General features: G+C 42.9%; 1 protein-coding gene across 1 annotated transcript; it reads right to left on the reverse strand.

Annotated features, from left to right (window-relative positions):
• Window positions 1-3,029: 3,029 nt before the first annotated feature.
• On the reverse strand, window positions 3,030-16,817 carry Rsad2 (radical S-adenosyl methionine domain containing 2). The gene is made up of 6 exons (XM_031356390.1): window positions 16,433-16,817; window positions 14,415-14,576; window positions 10,912-11,141; window positions 8,915-9,064; window positions 7,409-7,441; window positions 3,030-5,840 (listed from the first exon to the last, which is right to left on the reverse strand). Exons 1-6 carry the CDS (start codon window positions 16,779-16,781, stop codon window positions 5,676-5,678), a joined length of 1,089 nt encoding a protein of 362 aa, XP_031212250.1. The 5' UTR covers window positions 16,782-16,817; the 3' UTR covers window positions 3,030-5,675.
• Window positions 16,818-20,072: the final 3,255 nt, after the last annotated feature.

A 20,072-nucleotide genomic window follows, 5' to 3' on the forward strand; every position in this document is an offset into this window, starting at 1 on the left:
TTCTCGGGTTGAGGAGTGGTGCTAAGGTACTGTGCTCAAGGGCTGGGTGCATTGATTGAGATTCCGGTATGAAATTGTCATATAAAGATATAACAATTGTGAGTAAAATATACATGTGATAGTTATCCTCCTTGTCAGCTTGACTGGATTTAGTGTCAGGATGGAAACATCTCTGTGTTTGCATATTCAGATGTCTCCAGGGAGTTTAGATGAGCAGGGAAGACCTTCTCTGAATGCGAGTGGCACCCGAAGGCTGCAGGCCCAGACTGAATAACTCTGGGAAGAGGAGCTGAGCAGCAGAGTCCTCTCTTTCTGCTTCCTGACTGTGGACACAATGTGACCAGCCCCTCATGCTCCTGCCTCCACACTTTCATGACCATCTCCCATCATACTCTGAGCCAACAGGAATTCTTTTCCCCTTAAGTTGGTGTAGGTCAGGGACTCGACATGACAACGTGAAAAAGTAGCAAGACAAACGAGGAAGTGACAGCCCTGCTGTCCAGAGCTCACAGGGCAGTCACTCTGTCCTCCTGGTGTCCCCAAGGAAGGCTCAGCAATTCTAACTCCTTCCCCCACCCAGCAAAAAAGTAGAGCTTGGAGGGACCTCAGACTCAGCAACAACACCATGAAATGTGGTGTGTGTGTGTGTGTGTGTGTGTGTGTGTGTGTTAGACTATGGTATGTGGGTATGGGGGTGCATGTGTGTGGCTGTGAATGTGTATGTTTGTAGTTAGATCATGTGTGTGCATTTGTGTGTGTGAGTGTGTGAGTGTGTATGTGTGTGTTAAATAGTGTTATGTGGGTACATGCATGTGTCTGTTCATGTGCATGTTTGTATGCTAGATCATGTGTGCACATTTTTGTATGTGAGCGTGTATGTGTGTTTGTGTGTGTGTGTCTAGGTCAGAGTGGGTGTTGAGGAGAAGAGAAGGAAAGCCCTGTTTTATCGTAAGACCAGGAATACAGGGAAATTAGATCCTTCCTGTAGGGCTTTTAATCATAGTTTATGGTATGTTATACATGGCATATGTGATTCTTTATCATACAGAAAGAAAGTAAGTAGCGGGTAAAGTTTACTGTGCTCAAGATCATTAACTTCTGAAAATCTAAGTTTGTACAGAGACCAAAAGTTGTCAAGAGTAGCAAAGTGAAGGGTAAATTCCTTTTTGGATTAAAATGAGCACTGGCGCCCCTTTTTTTCTCTGAATCTTCTAGAACAGTGTCTTTAGTTCTGTTTACACATGCAGAACTATTATAGAAATGTTTTGCATGTTGATTTTTTATTCCCGTGTGTCTTAGATATCTCTCCATATCATTGTGTATGTGTGTGTGTGTGTGTGTGTGTGTGTGTCCCCGTCTGTGAGTGTGTTATGTATCCCATGTCTGGGGTGTGGAAGTCAGAGAACAATATATTCTGTCTCCCCACTGTGCACACTCTGACAGCTGCTCTTGAACTTCTGGAGGCTGTTCTGTCTTCTCCATCTTGTAGGAGTATTGAGATTGCCAATACTCACTACCCTGTCCTGTTTTGAAGATTTGAACTGGGGACTCCCAGCTTCAGTGGTAAGTGCTTTTACCACTGGATTATGGAATCCAGTAACCAAAGCTTTTCTTTGGGATTTTAATAATTTACATAAGCACTTATCTTAAGCCAAAGGACAGGCATAAGTACCTGCAAAGGACTTCTAAAGACACCTAAAACTAGAAGACCAGGCCTGATGAGGGTCACTGATTGTATATCTTCTTAGGACTTTCTCCAAATACCCCTTTTGCCATTTTTCTTATCTATACTTTAGCAAAGGCTGTTGCATTGCTCCTGAGTCTTCCAAGAAAGAATATAGCAGCCTTTAGGGCCTGGGACCCACCCTTAGTCCTGGCTTGCAAATGCCAAGGTGGGAGAGATCTTCTACACACTGCTGAAGATGAAGGGCCACGGCTGTCATCATAAAGGCCCCTTTTTGCTCCCTTTCTCTTTGGAAATCTCATGATGAAAACAATTCAAACATGTTAGGAAAACAAGCCAAAGGCCATGAGGATTTTTCCCTAGTGACCCATGATCACCTGTGCATTCCTAACATGCTCCATGCACTCTCCTGGGGACAGTGCCACAGCAGGGGCTAGGATACTACTCTGGACTATGGGATCTGTTTACCGGGCTGCCATCTTCTTAGTCTTGAGGAGATCTTTCACTGAACTGTCACTCAGAGAGTGCACCAGTGATCAAGTACTACATGACGATGCTTCATGTTGGTGTCATCTGGGCCTCACTTAAGAGTCACCTCTGAGTATACTATAGAAGTCTAAGAGAGTCCCTTCTGGCTGCCTCACCAAATACATGCATCTCCCAGTGATGATTTCAGCAGGGGTTGAGGTGGTGGGAAGTGCCTGGGAGAAGATGTCATTCAGCAGAGTTGGATGGCCACCATTGTCAATAATCAGAGTTGGATGGCTCCCACTGGATCTTCTAAAATATTCAGTTCAGATCTGGTGCTGGAAACCGGCCTTTCTGTGTGAACTACTGCTGCAAAGGTGAATGTATTGCTGGCTTTGCTTGACTATGGTAAGCTGGACTGGGGATAGCATACACTTCTGCTGAGTGGGTCTATTTACAACAGTGCTTACAAGAGTCAGGACCCTGCCATCACTTGGGGACCGGGCCTAGAAGAGCAGATTTCGTTCTGGGTCCTGAACTGTTGACCAAGTACTACCATGTATTACCAAGCAGTAGCACCCTTCACACTGGTGGCCACAGCAATGGCTTTGGGGGAATCTTCTCTGGCCAGCTGCGCAGCTGCCCTTCTGAGACTGACAGGGTATTGATGGCAGAGCTCCCAAACACTGCCTTTCATGTTAAGCCAGAGCGTTTTCTCCAGTGGCTCAGCTCCATGCCGCCCTGCTGCAGAGTGGGATGTCTGGAGCCGACACTACCCATCACTTGGTTGAGTTATAAAGTGAACTCACTTCTAGCAAACTCTCCGTGTAAAGAGTGCAGTGACTGTGACACATCAAACAGAGACAAATGCAGAGTCTTAGGCCATGGGTAGAACATTTTAATACCCAGATCATATTACCATACATTAGAGCAATGCCTTAAAACACAGTGTAATTCTATAGGGAGATACATATACACACATATCCCTGAACATTAAATCTCATCTGGACACACTCACATGAGGCCTGCATGATTGTTCTTTGCCTAATAATAGCTTATGAAACAACATCAATCCATCAAGAGGGTAAGGCATGAGCTAAATTACAGCTATAAAGAGCTAACTGCTGCTTGGTTTGATTGGTTGCCTGTTTATCTATGCAACAATTAGACCCCAAACTCCAGCACAGATCGAAACCTGGGCCTATTTTTTCTTTTTCAGATAATTTAGCCAAATAACACCATGTAGCTCCCAGTTTAAAAGAACCCAGCCCATGAATGTATCATTGAACACATTATAACAGAGACCCCAAAGGCTTTAAAATCAGTGTGGGATGTCCTACCCTCCAACGTTCTTAAGTAAATCCCTCTTCACAGTATTACTGCTCTGCATCAGTTAATCATGGGACAGAAGATACCTGCCTGGAACACTTCACAAACATCAATTAGATCACTCCTCGTTCGCCCAGCAGAGAGCATATGCTTCACAAAATGGACACCCAGATTTAACACTGAAAAAGTAAACCAATGTATGATCTAATACAAGTTTGATTTTTACTGTGATAATAAAATATCTTAATTCTCTCCTTTAGGAAAAGGGGATTTTTGAATATTTTAAGCACAGAGATCTCACACTTCCTGTGCATGCACAAGGGGTCAGGGGTACATTTACAACAATGGCTCATTTTCCAAGCATTCTCTCTTCATGTTCTACTTTAATTAGGGAAAGAGACATGCAGCTTCCCTCAGCCAGGAGAGAATATACTCCAATTCAGAAGGCTGGACCGAAGCTTCAAGATTGCTTTCCTGTCATTTGACCAAGTGGGTGTCTGACCACGTCCTCTGGGACTTCCCAGGTGAACTAGGTAGACATGGCTTAACTAAAATATATCACAAGCTTCAAGAGGAATGTGACTCAAATTTCTCCTAAAAAAAATATCTATATAGGAGTTGGCTAATATACACGTGGACTCCCTAGCACTCAAGAGGGGGCAGTTAGGGCAGTGGTATCATGAGTTCCAGGCCAGCCTGGAACTACAGAGTTATATCTATAGTCAAGCAAAAAATATGTAAATAAACACACAAACAAACAAAATAGAAAACACAGAAAACCTGACCTATTTTTAATGAGACAAAGTATGTCTCAGATGAAATATAGTGACCTAACTAAAGTATGAACATCTTTTGGGAGTAAATACCAAAAATTCCAGTTTCTTAGGAAATTTTTAGTATTAATATGAGCACCAAAAACAGACCCCAAAACAAAAGCAAATAAAACAACGAAGGAACAGAACCAAAATTCACCAAGTCCTAAAAATAGACTCAGAAGCAGTTTCTGAGATGCTTAATTAAGTCAGACTTCCTGGTGCCCTCTAGTGGCCACCGTGGAATTGCAGGGGAGTTCAATTTCTTGAATAAAAATAATTTTCTATGGTTTTACTCTTTGGTAGGAAATTAATTTCCAAGCAGTGAGGCACTATCTAGGCTTAATAAACTTATGCAGTGCTTCCAAAGGAAGACATTTTGTCTAGCTCACATTCTGTCTTTTGCCTTTTTGGTGTATAGAGGGAACTGTTTTGTTTTCGGGGTTTTGTTGTTGTTGCTTTTTCTCATGTTGACTAGATCTTGTTTCAGAGTTTCTTGAGAAGTATGCTAATGAATAGCAGGCACATTTATACCAAGGCAGCCACATCTTATATTCCTGAAAGAATCCTTCCTTCCCATCCCTCCATGACTCTTCTAGATGTGCCACATGGGCCTTGGAGCTTTTCAGAAAAGTGTAACAACGTTTTAGCACGACAGACTCAGGCAGCCTCGATGCCAGGGCAGTTGCAGCTGCAGAAGTGCCATCCTCATAGCCACACCATGAAATGTAAAGTGTTATTTTGGCTTTGTCAAGAACCTTGAAGGAATTGGTGCAGTATAGAACAGCCATCTTGAAGCAGCAGCATCAGGGGCTGGGGCCATGAACAGCCTGTCCTCGGAAGTCACTCCTTCCATATGCTCCTTGCAAAAGAGTAAGATTCTCACTTATGGCTCTACAGGATATGTCTCGATTCTACACTTCTGAGTAGAAAGTCCAAGATTCCAAAGCAGAATAGTCATTAGAAAAGTCAGCTGTAATTGGAGGGTGTGTTTTGTGATGTTTCCTGTTGACAAAACTAGCATAGTTAGCAAAAAAATAACCCAGTTTCTCAAGGGGAACAAAAGGGGAAAAGGAAACATGGGATTCACAGTAAAATCCACATACAAATTCAAATACAAAGGAAATGTTGGTTCTTTGGGATTCCTGGACCTTGTTCCTCTGTGAACTGAACTCTATCCCTGTGGAGGGTAATTATCCACTGTATAAGTGGTCACAGAATGATTTTGCTCCTTTCATATTTCAGTGAAACTGGAAAAAAAAAAAAACAGACTGCATTCTTAATAACAATAGTCCAGAGACAGCCAGAAGATATAGCGTGGTGAAGGATAGCTACATGTAGACTTCCCCATAGCTGGTCAGACTCTCCTTCCAGGCTCAGCCTCACCAGTCCAGCTTCAGGTCAGCTTTACTCCATACATACTTCCCGCCACGCTTCAGAAACATCTTTTCATCAAATCCACTGAATTTGATCGCTTCTTCCACGCCAACATCCAAGATGGACCTGGAAGGGTCCTTCCGGCCACCGGTGCAATTCAAAAAGCGCATCTGGGAAAAGCAAGGTAGAAATAACTATGTTTCCATATGGTTTATCCTATAAAACTCAACTGAAACTATCCTATAAAAAGTATTTCTGACATCCCAAACATGGCCTCTTGCGATCTAAGATAGAGTCTAAAATCCTCAGATTCCGTCTCCAACTCACACAACACACACTCAGGCAGAGGGAGGCTTGAACATATGTAGGGGCTGTGTGTCACGAACAGTATAGTCTTTCGACCCAAGGACTTGAACCCTTCTTGGAGTAGAGAGGACATTAAGAACAGACTTTCTCTAATTGTGGACATCTGAGTTTGTTAGACCTGTGCACTGAGGCAATTGAGAGCTCAAAGCAGAGCAGAGCAGCTGCTGCCGCCCTGTGTTGTGAAGAAGCTCAGTTGAATGACCTCAGTAAAATGGCAGCTGTGTGTGATGTGACTCCTCAAGCCAGGCTTCTCCTGGAAGGAATAGGGGATAAGACAGAGGCTATCGAGGTGAGCAAGGCTGGATCGAGAACAGAAGTTCCCTCGACACATCCTATCCATATAGACTTCCTCTGACTCTTTCCTTCCCAACATTGTAGGCAGGAATGAGGTCTTTGTACTTGTGTTTCTATACATTCTGTAGGGCATCAGATGGCACACACTGAACTGCAGTGTTATCCAATTGGAAAAAAATATATTAAATTTTGATTCATTCATGTTTGTTCAAAATCTCCAGTCAATCATGACAGTTTAGACTTTAAAATAATTTTCATTTTCCTCTTTTCTCTAGATTCATAACCTGAGCATTTCTCTGGTAACTTTCCTCTTATATTGCATAAAAGTCATGTTGGCAATTAAGTACAACTGCTATAATTTATCATTGATTAATATGAAAATAACAAAACACAGAAGTTGTAACAAATGTTTCTCAAAAGGCCAAGGTCAAAACTGAGCCCTTTGTTCTTTTTGGAGTTCATAAAAAAAAAAAAAAAAAAAAAAAAAAAAGGAATGGAATTGTCTGTCCTCTGGGGAATATCAGCAGAAGTTATAAATCCAAAAGTTCTAAATAACAACAACAAAGAAAAGGAAGGCTAGTGTGATTTCATTCCTTTTTAAAGAAGGGTGGGTTTTCCTTTGGAAGCAATGGTCGTGGAGATAACGGTGGTGGTGTCTGAAGGGGACAATAAGACTTCCCCCCATTGTCAAGGTTCATCTGCAGTGCAGGTGTTGGCAGCTCCTCAGTTATCCAAGACATCGTGGAGTGGAGGTGACAGGGTTGCTGTCACAGCACAACACTCAAATCCACACAGACCACACTGTGTAGGGCTCTCCTGAGTGGGACAGCCTTATGACATCTGCAGAGGCATGGCTACCTGGGATGTCATCTCATGATGCCTAGTGCCAGTCCAGCCCAGGATAGTCCCTGGGATGTGCAGAGAGGGAAGGTGGCATGTGAAGCCAGGGCAGTACCATGCTGACAATAAACCAGCAAAGGGGCACTGGGCATCAGAGATGTTCTGAAGGAGCTCAGTTTAGCACATCTCGCGCATTGCTAGCTTTAAAGGGATTTCATAGCTCATGGGGAACACTTACATATTCATCCAGAATAAGGTAGGAGTCTTTCATCTGCAGTGGAAAAAAGAATCAAACTTTAGTTTTCATCTAACATACATTGTTTATTTTGTATGTCTCACTGGCTGTCCCTCCTAGGGTGTGTGCCTGTGTCTTGAATCTTTTCTTCTTCCTGTATTCTCCATTTATTTGCAGGCCTGTGGAGTGGCCCCAGCAGTGGAGAATCTGCAGAGTCCAGTCCTTCCAGTCTGGATTTTCTGCCTCAGACCAAAAGACTTTTACACTGAGGCCTGTTTTGAGCACCGATTTCTTTTACCCTTGAGCTATTTCCAGGAGACCTGTTGGCATCTCTCAGTCCCCACCGTAGTGGACACCATTCAAGGAATCTCCCAGGTTTTCAATGTTCAAGTCATGTTCTCTGTAAAGGACCTGTGTCTGAAGTTCCCAATATTGCTGGGACCTGACTTGAGATGGTGTTGTTCTTGGGTGTATGGGACACTGCTGTGTTGTCTGTAGGGAGGTTTTGACAAATATTTTTTCCTAATAAAGGCTAAGTAAGCAGCAAATAATAATATTTCTTCCTCCTGTTTCCTTCCTTCCTTTGTTCTTCCTTCTTCTTTCCCTTCCCTTCCCTTCCTCCCGCTCTTCCTCTGTTTCCCCTCCATTTTTGACCGGGCATCAGGTAGCCTAGGCTGACCTTGAACTCACTACATAACCAAGGATATCCTTGAGTATTTGGTCCTCCTGATACCACTTTCTGAGTGCCGGACTACAGATGTGCAGTAACAGTTCTTAATCTATGCTGGGGGATCAAATCCAGAACTTCCAGCACGCATTCTCCCAAGTAAGACACATTTCTAGACCAGTTCATATTTCTGGATATGCAGGGTACACAGTCTGTGTCCCTGTTGCTTTTCACCATATTGTGGAAGTCACCACTACCCAAACCAACAAATGCAAACCACAAGTAAAATAATGAAAGAATGTAATGCGACCCTGCTCCTTGGCAGCTTTGTATTTAGACCCTGAGAACTAGCAAACCATTTCTTCTACATTTTATCCAACTTTTAACATAATCACTAGAGAGGGTGTAAAGGACATTTGTAATGACACTGACAGTGACACAGAAACAGTTACACCTTTCCTAAATGTTTCAGCACTATCCACATGCTTCTCCAACACATAGTGTGTGTGTATGTGTGTGTGTGTGTGTGCTAATTTTATGTCAAGTTATACATATGATTATACATTTAATCACATCATCTCTGAGGTGGTCTAGTCAGACTTATTTTGGGTAGAAAAGAAACTGCTGTCATTGAAGAACCCCACCCCCTAATGAAGGTATCCATGATGGACCTCCATCTCTTTGATTCTAGAATTGTATTCCTCTCCCTTTCTCTTTCCAGAATGCCTAGAATAGCAAGATGGAAAATTGTAAAGCTCTCAGGAAAGAGAGTCACTCCATTCCCCACTTAGAATCAGTGTAGATATGTGGTAGTGAACAAGGCAGCTTTTGCTGCATCCAACCTTCTGGTTAGATTCAGGCACCAAACAGGACACTTCTTTGTGACGCTCTAAGAATACTTCAAATTCTTCATCACTTATAACAAATCTTTCTGCTTCCCTCAGGGCATCTTCTCCTGAGTTCTCACCCTCAATAAGGAGGCACTGGAAAACCTGGAAGAGAATAAAGTATGTGGTAGGCCAAAAGCCTTACACCGTCATTCACTACAAGACTGCAGCTAACAGAAAACTCTTCCCACGTGGTGATCCTATCCAATTCAGGACCAGTGAGTTCAGAATACAACTGCTAGTCACTGCTAAGTCTGTGATGACTTACAATATAAGGCTCTGAGCCACAAGTGATGGAACTAATGAAGTTAAGATACTTTCCCTTGGGACATTGCCTATATCAGTATAGAGCCCACAGACATCAGAGATTTCTAAACAGAAACTGACCCTTACCACTGACAGCCAGTATCTTGAAATAACTATTTGGGAAGTCTGCGTAGGAGGCAGAAGGAAAGGCCATGAGAGAAGAACAATCCAAAGTAAGGAGGGAAAATCCATAGATGAATTTTAAGAATACGAGGGTGAAGGGAGAAGAGTGAGAGGCAGTAAGAGTCAGAGTAACCTTGAGGTGAGGGAGAGAAAAAACGAACAGTGTGACAGATACTGGATGAGGCAAGCCGTAGGGTCTCTGGGATCTCTAACAGAGGTCTCTGCTTCTCTGTTGGTTAGTTCTGATTCTTTCTACCATCCACCATTCTTTAGTGTTTTTCACTTACTCTGTGCCTGAAGGTGTTGCTCACATTCAATTTTAATACATCTATTTTTTTTTAAAAAAAAAAAAACTCTAAAATATAGAGTGTGTTTTGCTTACCCCAAACCTACTTCTAAACATGTTACAGTCTAATTCAAGGAAAAATGATATTGCCTCTTTATCCCCACTGTGTAGCTTGCTATCTAAAGATGATCAAAGGTGACCTTGAAATGACAGCCTTCCATGGGTGAGCACGACACTGAGCCAGCTGAGACCTTCTTGCCTGGGTTAACCCACATGTGCAAATTCTTCCTTGCTTTCAAAATACAGTGAAATGCAACTTCCTCTATTATGTTTTGCAATTCAGCTTGGTATGCCCAACACACAAATGTCATGGAACATGTGTCCTCCACACTATAGTCCTTGCCAAAACTCAGTTCCCATATCTTATCCTTAGGTGTGTCTACTCTGTCTCCAGGCACAGATTCAAAGGAACTACATAGGAGTCACCATGTGGCTTGTTAAAAATGTATACACGTGACAACCCTCCCAACTGAGTAGGAGGCAGAAGATTGTAGGGAAAGGCCATGAGAGAAGAACAAACCAAAGTAAGGGCCTGCTCTTATTAGATATAAAGGAAGTTAAAGAAACTACCTTCTTAGAAACCCTCCTTGATCGGTTCTGAGCATCCAGGTGTAGAAAAATTGAATCTGCAGTGATCTTTCCCATGTATTGTGGGTCCAACCTATGATAGGCTGGCTTGTATCTTTGTGAGCCTAGGGCTTACAGTGGCTGCTATCTGGGCCAGTTGTAAGGAATACAATTTGAAATAAAGGCTGACATTGTGCTATATAGACTTCCCTGTCACCAAGTAATTCAATGCAAAGTTAAGAGCATGGAAATTTAAGAGGAACATCTAGCCCTATCCATACACAAGCCAGAAGTGGGAAGAAAGGTTTTATTATTATTATTATTATTATTATTATTATTATTTAATTTATCCTTCAGAACATCTTCAATCACTCAACATGGTCTTGACCTTTACTCTTGGATAAGTCCTGAAGGAAATCATTTCAAGATTTTGCAAACAGAACACGAGACAAAGAATAGTGAGGCTATAAACCTAGCAGAGAGAAGAGTCAAGGTTCTGGCTAGAAAATCCCAGAATCCTGGATGTTCTTGTTGTTTTCAGTGTTACTGAGCCAAGCTTCTCCTGAGTGGCTTGTGGATTAAAGTCAAACATGTCCCACTGTGGACTTACCTTCCAGCGCACAGGGCTCAGAGCCTTGATGTGGTCATTCATGTCTTCGTCCACATTGAAGCGATTAATGACAGAATTGATCTTGAAAGCCACCTTGTAATCCCTGCACCACCTCCTCAGCTTTTGAAGGTTTTCCACATGATTCTTTTTTCCTTGACCACGACCAATGAGAACATTAACCTGCTCATCAAAGCTGTCACAGGAGATAGCAAGAATGTCCAAATAGTCTCCTGCAGGACAATGAAAATAAGTTTAAAAGTTCTCCCCGAGTCCTCAATTTCATGTATACTTCTTTACAGAAAGGCCCATTGTCTTCCTAGGGGCGTTTTAACAAATTTTGTGATGTCCTGTCTCATACACATGAAAATCAGAGATATGAATTATATGTGGTATGTATATTATCATTAAAATGCATACATGTATTATGAAGGTACAGAGTTCCTTAATGTGATCAATTTTAAGCTCTGTATACATTGATATACATAAAAATCAATGGCATATTTTAATCAGATTTTCTACTTGTTTTCATAATAAAGATTATATAAATTATAAAGCCTATTTCTATCAATTATGAACAATTATAGATTTGCTTTATCTAGCACACAGAAAAAAACTGCTTCATAAATAATACCTAGTATTTTTCCAGGTTCATAAGTTTTCTTTGGACATGCCTTTTACTACATCTTACTTGCTGCATTTTATTAACTATGTAAATATTTACAGACATTGTATCGTATGTAAGGTACAACTAATGTAGAGGCTGAGCAAGCCCAGATAAAGAGGAGCTGGGTGTAGGAACTACCATTTAGCCAGGCCCCACCCTGCTAGGTCACTCATTAAGAGTTCTGATAGGGAGTCATCTGAAGAGCTCAGAAAATACTGAAAATCATCTTGGTTTTCCTCTCTCTTTACTGGTTTCTACAGCTTCTGTTTTTCCTCTGTTTCCCATGACCTCTATCTTTCTGCCCTGACCTCTGCCTTCCAGTGCCTGAGAAGGGCAGGCATCCTCATCCTCGGGGCTGATCCCTGACCTCTGTTGCCTGAGAAGGGCAGGCATCCTCATCCTTGGGGCTGAGATATTCCTTGCAGATGACCAAGCTTGAGCTCTCCAGGTCACTGAGAGTTTACAAACGTCTCTATTTTATCAAACTTTCTTTTCATAGCGTAGAAGCTAAGAGTTCTAAAATTTCTTTTAGACACCATTCTCAGTATTCAATATTCTCTATAGTCATGAAAAGACTAATTTTAGCTCCTATTTATGGCTTAATTCCTGTTGCCTATATTTAACAAGCACAAACTGGAGCCAGAATAAGGCTGCTACTTAAAGCAACTCAATGTGTTCCAAAACTTAACCTCAAGAAATTCCTAAAGGGATATGAAACCAGGACGAGGCAACTGGGCATATAGTTCCTACCAAAACCAAGGGAAAATTGAAGTTCAAAACAAAACACATAAAAACCAGTTCCTTCCAGGAGTGCCTTGGCTGGCTGATAGACAAGAACACTGAGCATCTGTGAGTCCCTCACTGACTCCTAACGCCTCTCTCTCTACCTTTGGCTGTATTTCTGTGATGTCCCCTTCTCTTGTTCACAGCACTTGGGAGGAATGGCTTGACAGAGCCCATCTGTTTGCTCAGTCCCTGTGTTTTTCCAGAAGACCAGAGGCTCTCATGGGAAACTGTGTTCTTTTCTGAATATACTGCTGCTGTTGCTGCTTTGGCTCCAGCTTGTGTAGCCACAGTGAGTGCAGTGTGTATGCTCCAGCCATGAGGCCACGTGTCAGGATTGTGTAAATATAAGTGGAATGTGTTTGGTGATATTGTTGGAGTCTCAGTGGCTATGCACTTAACAATATATACCTAAGTGACCAGCACTATATGCCACTCTCTGATCCAAGACCCAGGTGAGTCTCCTGTGTAAAGACAAGCTAAATATTACTTGAGGTTCACTGCTAGGAAGAAAACAGAACTTGTATAGGGTCGGTTAGAGATTGACTCAGAAGCCGATGTCCTCTCTGGACATAGTGATTCACACCTACGCCCTGCTGTATATTGCCCTGAATTTGCTCTTACTGAAAGAGTCTTGGCAAACCCCTAACTTGGAGTTGTGAGGCTCCAGCCAGCTTTTCCTTGTTCACATAGATCCAACTTCAAGTTATTTGCAGACATTTTTAATTGGCATACTTAACGCAGAATATGGTTTTATGTCTCCTGGATAGTTTGAGGGTATGGCACATTTCCATCTAGTATAAAAGTCAATTAACATTTGTCAACGGCAGCTACCCAGCTGCTATGAAGAGAGCCTTGCATTTGGCTTTTGCAGGCTGTGTGTTCCTCTCTCTCTAGGCAATGATACTGGGTCACATACCATTTCTGAGCAGCCAGTCTCTGACACTGTGCTGCAGTGATCCTCCTGTTCACACTCCTTGCCACAGGGACAGATATTTTGAGCTGATCCTACAGGAAGGGATCCAGGTACACCCTCTAAAATACAGTCCACTGCTCTCTCTTCACGCTGCTTCTGTCGTCTCCTTTCTCACTTCGTACCTCCCCGTGGCCTCCACCCAGTGTCTCCTTTCACAGATGTCCGGTTTAACGTACTATCCCAGCTTCCTCCCTGACTCACTGTCCCAGCTTCTAAATATCCTCCTTGTCTGCACAAACTTTATAGACAGCCTGACCCACAAGCACGACCCTTGTCTGCAGGCATCCCTGCAGATACATCCTGTGAACTTATCTGGTTAGTGTCTCAATCAAAATGACAGCCTTCTCTTTGAATGACATCAGAGCTCCAAAGGGTCACAAAGCAAGGGCAGAGAAAGAGACCTGAGGGGAGGTTATAACTGTCTTCTAAACTAGAAGTAGTCATAACTGCACAGTTTTTTTCAAGAGCTGCGTCATGTCATGTATTGCTCCAAAGAAGCTATGAACCTGGACAACTTTGGACGAACACTGGGGTTCTCAGAAAATCTTAAGAGCCCCTGAATTCAGCCAGACCTTGTGATGTGAGCTTCTGATGTTACTAGATTTACAATCAGCTTAGTTCTAATAGAGATTTTAAAAAGGGGAGGGGGTCTTACTAGATATAGATATATAGATCAGGCTGGCATTGAACTCAGAGATTCATTTGTCTTTGCCTCCTGAGTTCTTGGATCAAAGGCATTCACTACCCTGCCCTGACTCTAACACAGACATTTTTATGGCTATAGAGTGTGCTGATTTTCTTTGATAATCGCTAGGCTTAGACAATAGTTATCCATGCTTGCTATATTAGAAGGCATATTAAAGATCTGTGTGCTGACATGATCTGTTATCTGCTACCCAATACCTGTTTATTTACCACCCAACAGAAACAAAATAAACTAGCCCCCCACACAGACAAGATCAGATTATATTTTCTTCCCTTCCAGTTTCCCAGATGCTCAGGCCAGGAGCCTAGTGGGAGGAAACACACAAGTCAACAGTGCAAGTTGCAGTGACCAAGGTGTCATCCAAGAAAACTTACCATAGTCCTTGAACCATTTCTCCCGGATAAGGCTGCCATTGCTCACTATGCTCACAGAGGGCAGGGTTAGCTCCTCCTTGCAGAATCTCACAAGCTTGCCCAAGTATTCTCCCCTGTCCTGCAGGAAGGGTTCTCCTCCTGAAAAGTTGATCTTCTCCATACCTGTGAGGGGGAAAAAATCTATATTTTTGCACTTTCCAAATACCTATTTAATTATTTATATTTGTAATACATACTGTATGTTATATTATATTTCCAAGTACTATTTATCATTGGTTTATAGGGCTGGAGAGATAGCTCAGATAGTTCCCAGCAACCACCTTGTACAGCTTACAATTCCCTCCAGGGAATCCTATGCCTCTGGTGACATCAACAAATGCATGTACACACACACACATAAAAATAAATATTACTATTTTGGTTTTTTAATCTCTCTCTCTCTCTCTCTCTCTCTGTCTCTCTCTCTCTCTCTCTCTCTCTGTGTGTGTGTGTTATGAGCTCATAACAGCTGTAATGTCAGGGCTCAGATCCTGGTTCTGTCAAACAGCAAAGACTTAGATGAGTTAGTTGGCAGGTGAATTCAAAAGCTGCATTTTGAATGAGACATGGTGCTTCCCGTTAGGAAAACAAAGACTGTGGCTACATTACTACATCCCTGGTGATAGAAGACTAGACCTTGATGTAGGTCCAGTGAGATAATAAAGCTTACAGTCTTTACTGTGGGTAAGGAGCCAGTATAGACTTGAGCTGAATGAGGCAGATCCTACTGAGTGGTGCTGTGTACTGTATGATTTCATTATCACAGTCCAGAATCAGGTGAGTCTGACGTGAGCATCAGAAATCCACTTGGGAGTCCCCATGGGGCCAGTGTGGTGGCTGGAGGCCAGAGTGCACCTGGAGCACTGGCCAATGATTTTTCTCTTTCCCAGCTGTGCTTCAGGGAGAATTCTTGGCTGAGTGAGTCATCTGGTAGTGCAGTTAGCATGCTTGCCGCCTAGACACATCTGCTGTGCTTCAGTTAATGGGTAGCCAGAAGGTAATCTCTAGGTGAGCAGGTATTCTGGGAAGAGTAGAAGGGAGGGAAAGAGGAAAGGGAGGTTTGGAGGAGAAGATGCTGTATTTAATCTTCCCTGCTGAATTCATACCAGAGACTGATTGATGGAGTGGGACAGCAAATCTTGGGAATAAAATCCCATGACATTCCTGCCGAAAAATATTTTAAGGTTCACAAGAGGCTGGAAAGGTAGCTCGGTGTGTAATACACTTGCTGGACAGCCCTGAGAATGTGTGTTCGGATCCCCAAGACCCAAGTAAACCTGAACATGGTAGTGAGAGTTTGTAGTGCCAGCCCTCCTCCGTCCAGATGGGAGGGAAGACAGGAGAATCTGCAAGGATTAAATGCTAATCAACATTGCAGCAAACCAAAGGGAAATCCTGTCTCAAAAGACAGGGATTTGACACAGCTAAGACCGAACGAATCAAACTAACACCTGAAATTGTCCCACGATGTTCACAGGCTTGCTGTGTCAAGCAGGTGACCAGACTAAGACACATACACATGCATACACACACACACACACACACACACACACACACACACACACACACACACATCATGTGTATGCACAGATTATTTTTTAAAGAGAGAGAAGTTCCCAGCAATGAATACAGATGGAACAGGGTGAAACTTCTGTTCACATAGAGGACTTGGGTCCCCCTCATTCCCCTTTCTCACTTAGTGTTTCTGGAAATCAGATTTCTTTGGGAAAACTCTGTCCAAACATGAGGATGAACAGGGATCACTGACCACACACCTCTGCCAACAGAAGTGAGTCCCATGGTCCTGGCCAAGCCACCCCCCAGATTGGAGGTCCTTCTTGTCTACCCAGTACTCCTTACCCATTCACACAAAACTGCCTGTTCCCTGCTGTGTCAAGTTTTCATGGAGCCCTTCCCACGTCTATCCTATGTGCAACTATCCTGGAACATCCTGGCTTCTGACTGGTCCAGGAACTTACCAGCCTCTTTGAGCAGAAGCAGTCCTCGCTTAGCCTCCTCCAGGGGCAGTACGAAGGATGTCTTGGCTGTGTGGAAGCAGAAGCCACATTTGTAGTTGCACTGACGAGTGAAGTGGTAGTTGACGCTAACCGGGGTTGTGGCTTCAGCGCTGTTCCCGTCTTCCTGGGTCTCCTGGGTCTCCTTGGGCTCACCCCGGACCTGTGGCTGTTCCTTTCCAGGATCTAGCCACCCCAGTAGTATTCTCAGCCAGCAGAACAGGATGGCTAGGCCACTCCAGAGGGAATCTAGCTGCTGCTGGAACAGGCTCAGCAGCCCAGGGGCTAGAGCAGTGGGCGCCAGCATCCCCATGGTGATAGAGGCACACACCTGCTGCTGCCTGTAAGGGCTTATATACTGCAGACCAGCCAGCCACACCCCCCCGGCATTTGATCATTGTGTCACAAGGAGGAGGGAAACACCTCCCTTGAGTAAGTCTCAGTGGAGCAGAGTTTCTGTTTTCTGAAAATGAAAGTTGAACCAGAGCCAAGACTGAACTTCAGGACGCAGGCCAACCCACTGCGTTTCCCTGGCTCCTGGCTGCCCCGATAACCCATGTAAACATCTGTCCTGATGCTGCTGCAAAGATTCCAGCAGCCACCAGTTTCTGAAACAAGTTTCTTACTGACATTTGCTGCATCCAACACATAGCTGCATCCTTGCCAGCTGTTATTTTAACAAACAAAAAGATATGCATTAAGCCTCTTACAATGATTATCTATGCATACTCAACAATTTTTAAATTTTCTGCTCTTGTTCCCCACTCACCCACCCCCACACCAAATAAACAAACAAAACAACAAAACAAGGCAAACCCACCCAAACCCTAGAGTTTTATAACTTGGTATGTAGCAAATCAGTTATATGCTGACCATGACAGTGCCTGGCAACACTCTCAAACAGACTCAAGACTGGTATATTCCAGGCAAACATGCCCGAGAAATTTGGCAAAGTAAATTTAACCATTTTAAAACTTGGATCCTTAGTAATTGTCTCTTTTTTTTCTTTTTTCTTTTTTTCTTTTTTTACGTTATTGAAGGGCATACAGTGTAAATATTTCTCGAATTCTTTCATTTAAAGTTTTGCCAGCATGGTTCAATGCCATGATCCAGACAGTCACACTATGCAGCACATGGCTGGAGTCTTTCCTCCAGGCAAGCTCCTGTATTTCGGCAATGAGGTCCTTCAGGGCCACACATCTAACTTGCTTTGCTCAGTCTCTGGACTTCTCTTTTGATGTCTCTGACTTCCCTCTGACATCTTTCCTTGGGAGCTCCCTCTTCCTTTTTTTCTTTGTGTTGTTTCTAGTTCTCCCAGTGTCTGGGGAAGTAGAGAGAGGGTACAATACTGTCTGCCTAAGAGAAGGAACGGATGGTGCCACAGCTAGTGGCTGCAAGCCTGCAGAGTTGGTAAGTGCTGTTGCAGGCACATTAACAACCAACATTAGGCGTTGAAATTCTATCTACATCCTTTAGTCATCTTTAAAGCCTCTCTCCAAATGGAACATTTTGCCTGTTTAACATCGGATAGATGTTCTGTTTCCTATTCTTCCTCCTTTGCCTCTAAGGCATCTGCTTTCTCTTGTAAATAAAGAAAATGCAGGTTGTGCGTCCCTTATCAAACCGGATATGGGAAGGGGTTCTTACTTCCTGGTTTGTTTGTCAGATTTGGGGATATTTGCATAGCATGTGATGAGAGGGTCTTGGGGGCATGGTCCAAATATGACAATGATGTTCATGTTCTGTTCATCCACACTTACAGACCTGGAAATGATTCTAGATAGATTTTGAACTGAGTTTTCACATACAACAGTTACGTATGTGGAGTTTTATTCCTGTGCCTATTCATAAACTTGACTGTTCCAGATTTTGATTTACACATGTTTAACTTGAATAACCACATGAGAGCTTCTTCCTATGATGCCTTTCCTGACCAGGACTCAGGGAAAACTTGTTGGCATAGCCAGATAAAGAAGCTTTTCCTGGGGCCCAAAAGGCCAATACTGGTATTCAAGGTAAGGAGTCAGTATGCTAGAAACATGACTGTAAGCCCACATCCACTGTAGCGTTCCTGCCACCCCAATAGCCAAGTTGTGGATCCATGTACAGGCTGATGGAAAAGAAGATATAATACAGGGAAGGTAGCTCTGTTGGTAAAGTGCTTGACTTGTATTGTGTTAACATTTCCTAAGGAGTTGAAAGCAAGTATCTTTTCATCCCAGTTAGGGCAGCAATGAAGGACCAATGTACAATTCCAGCAAAGTCCAATTTGGTGAGCCAGTGAGTTTACTGGACTTACAGAGCTTTGGGGCTAGGCTGTTTAGAAAGAAATGTACCTTGGCAAAGTCCCACCCCATCATGGATGATGTCATGGGAATTGCATCATGCAGCCCACTTTTTCAGTTACCCTTAAACTTCCCATATCTCTTTGCATTTCCCAAGATCACTTGAGTTAGTGGGAGCAGGGAAGAGTCCCAGCTATACACCAAGTGGAGGTCTTGTAACATTTCCCACTGCTTTCTACTAAGGCACATCAATAGCTCTACTCGGTTACTACAGACTTGGATATTATTAAACTGTTTTTCTGATTGGGGAACAAGAAAACCTTTCTCCAAAATGACAATGAGGTGAATCTGTTCTGCCCACAGGGGGAAAGATGACACTCTAACACCTTACAAATGGGGAAACTTGAGTTTACTTCCTAGAACCTATGTAAATAATGATATGTTTGGTATCACTTGACTGAAATCCCAGTACTGGGGATATGGAGACAGCCAGATCCTAGGACTTGCTAATGGATTCTGCTAGGCCAGCTCCAGGGGATCTGCCTACTTTCGCCTTCTCTGTTGCTAGGACTGTAGGCATGTGCTGCCATACCTGGCTTCTTATGTGGGTGCTGGAGAGCTGAACTTAGGTCTTCATGCTTCACAGTGATTCTTTACCAACTGAGCCATATCTTCAGGCCTCATTTTCATATTTTCATAGGAAGTGTGACAGACTCCTGAAGTAGACTGTACTAGATCCCTCTTTTATCAGAATGTTGTCTATATATGTCTGTGAAAACTGAAAAAAAAAATCTAGTGGCTGATTCTTGGGTGTGGTTCTGTACTCAAAATGTTGCTGCTTAAGTACTGTGCTCAGGGACTAGTTTGTGCACTGTGAACTTCTACTTTCCTCAGTAAACATGTCCGGTCATCTTTGTGAAGAGGGAAAACACTCATTTTCCTGAAGCAACAGAGCGCTGCCTGCCCTGAGCCATTGTTGTAGATGGAAACAGAAACCTCTGCTATTTTTGTACTAGGAAACTGAAAATAAACTCTGCAGCACAATCCTACTGTTTATTGAGGTCAGTTATGCCAGGGTTATCTGACTTGAGCCCTTGAAACTGGTGGAAATAAAGGTGTTGTAATCTCTGGTACAACTTGAGAAATGCCTTCTAAAAGGTCACATAGTTATAATGTTAATCTTTGGTGTGAAAGAAAATACTTCTGTGGTAAGTCCCAGCTAAGTTGGCATCACAAACTTTGGGGCAGATTTAGTAACCAGCCTGAGATTTATTTTTATTTTATTTATTTATTTATTTATTTATTTATTTATTTATTTT

This window comes from Mastomys coucha, unplaced genomic scaffold (assembly GCF_008632895.1).
Source record: "Mastomys coucha isolate ucsf_1 unplaced genomic scaffold, UCSF_Mcou_1 pScaffold6, whole genome shotgun sequence".
In the NCBI taxonomy this organism is placed as follows: domain Eukaryota; kingdom Metazoa; phylum Chordata; class Mammalia; order Rodentia; family Muridae; genus Mastomys; species Mastomys coucha.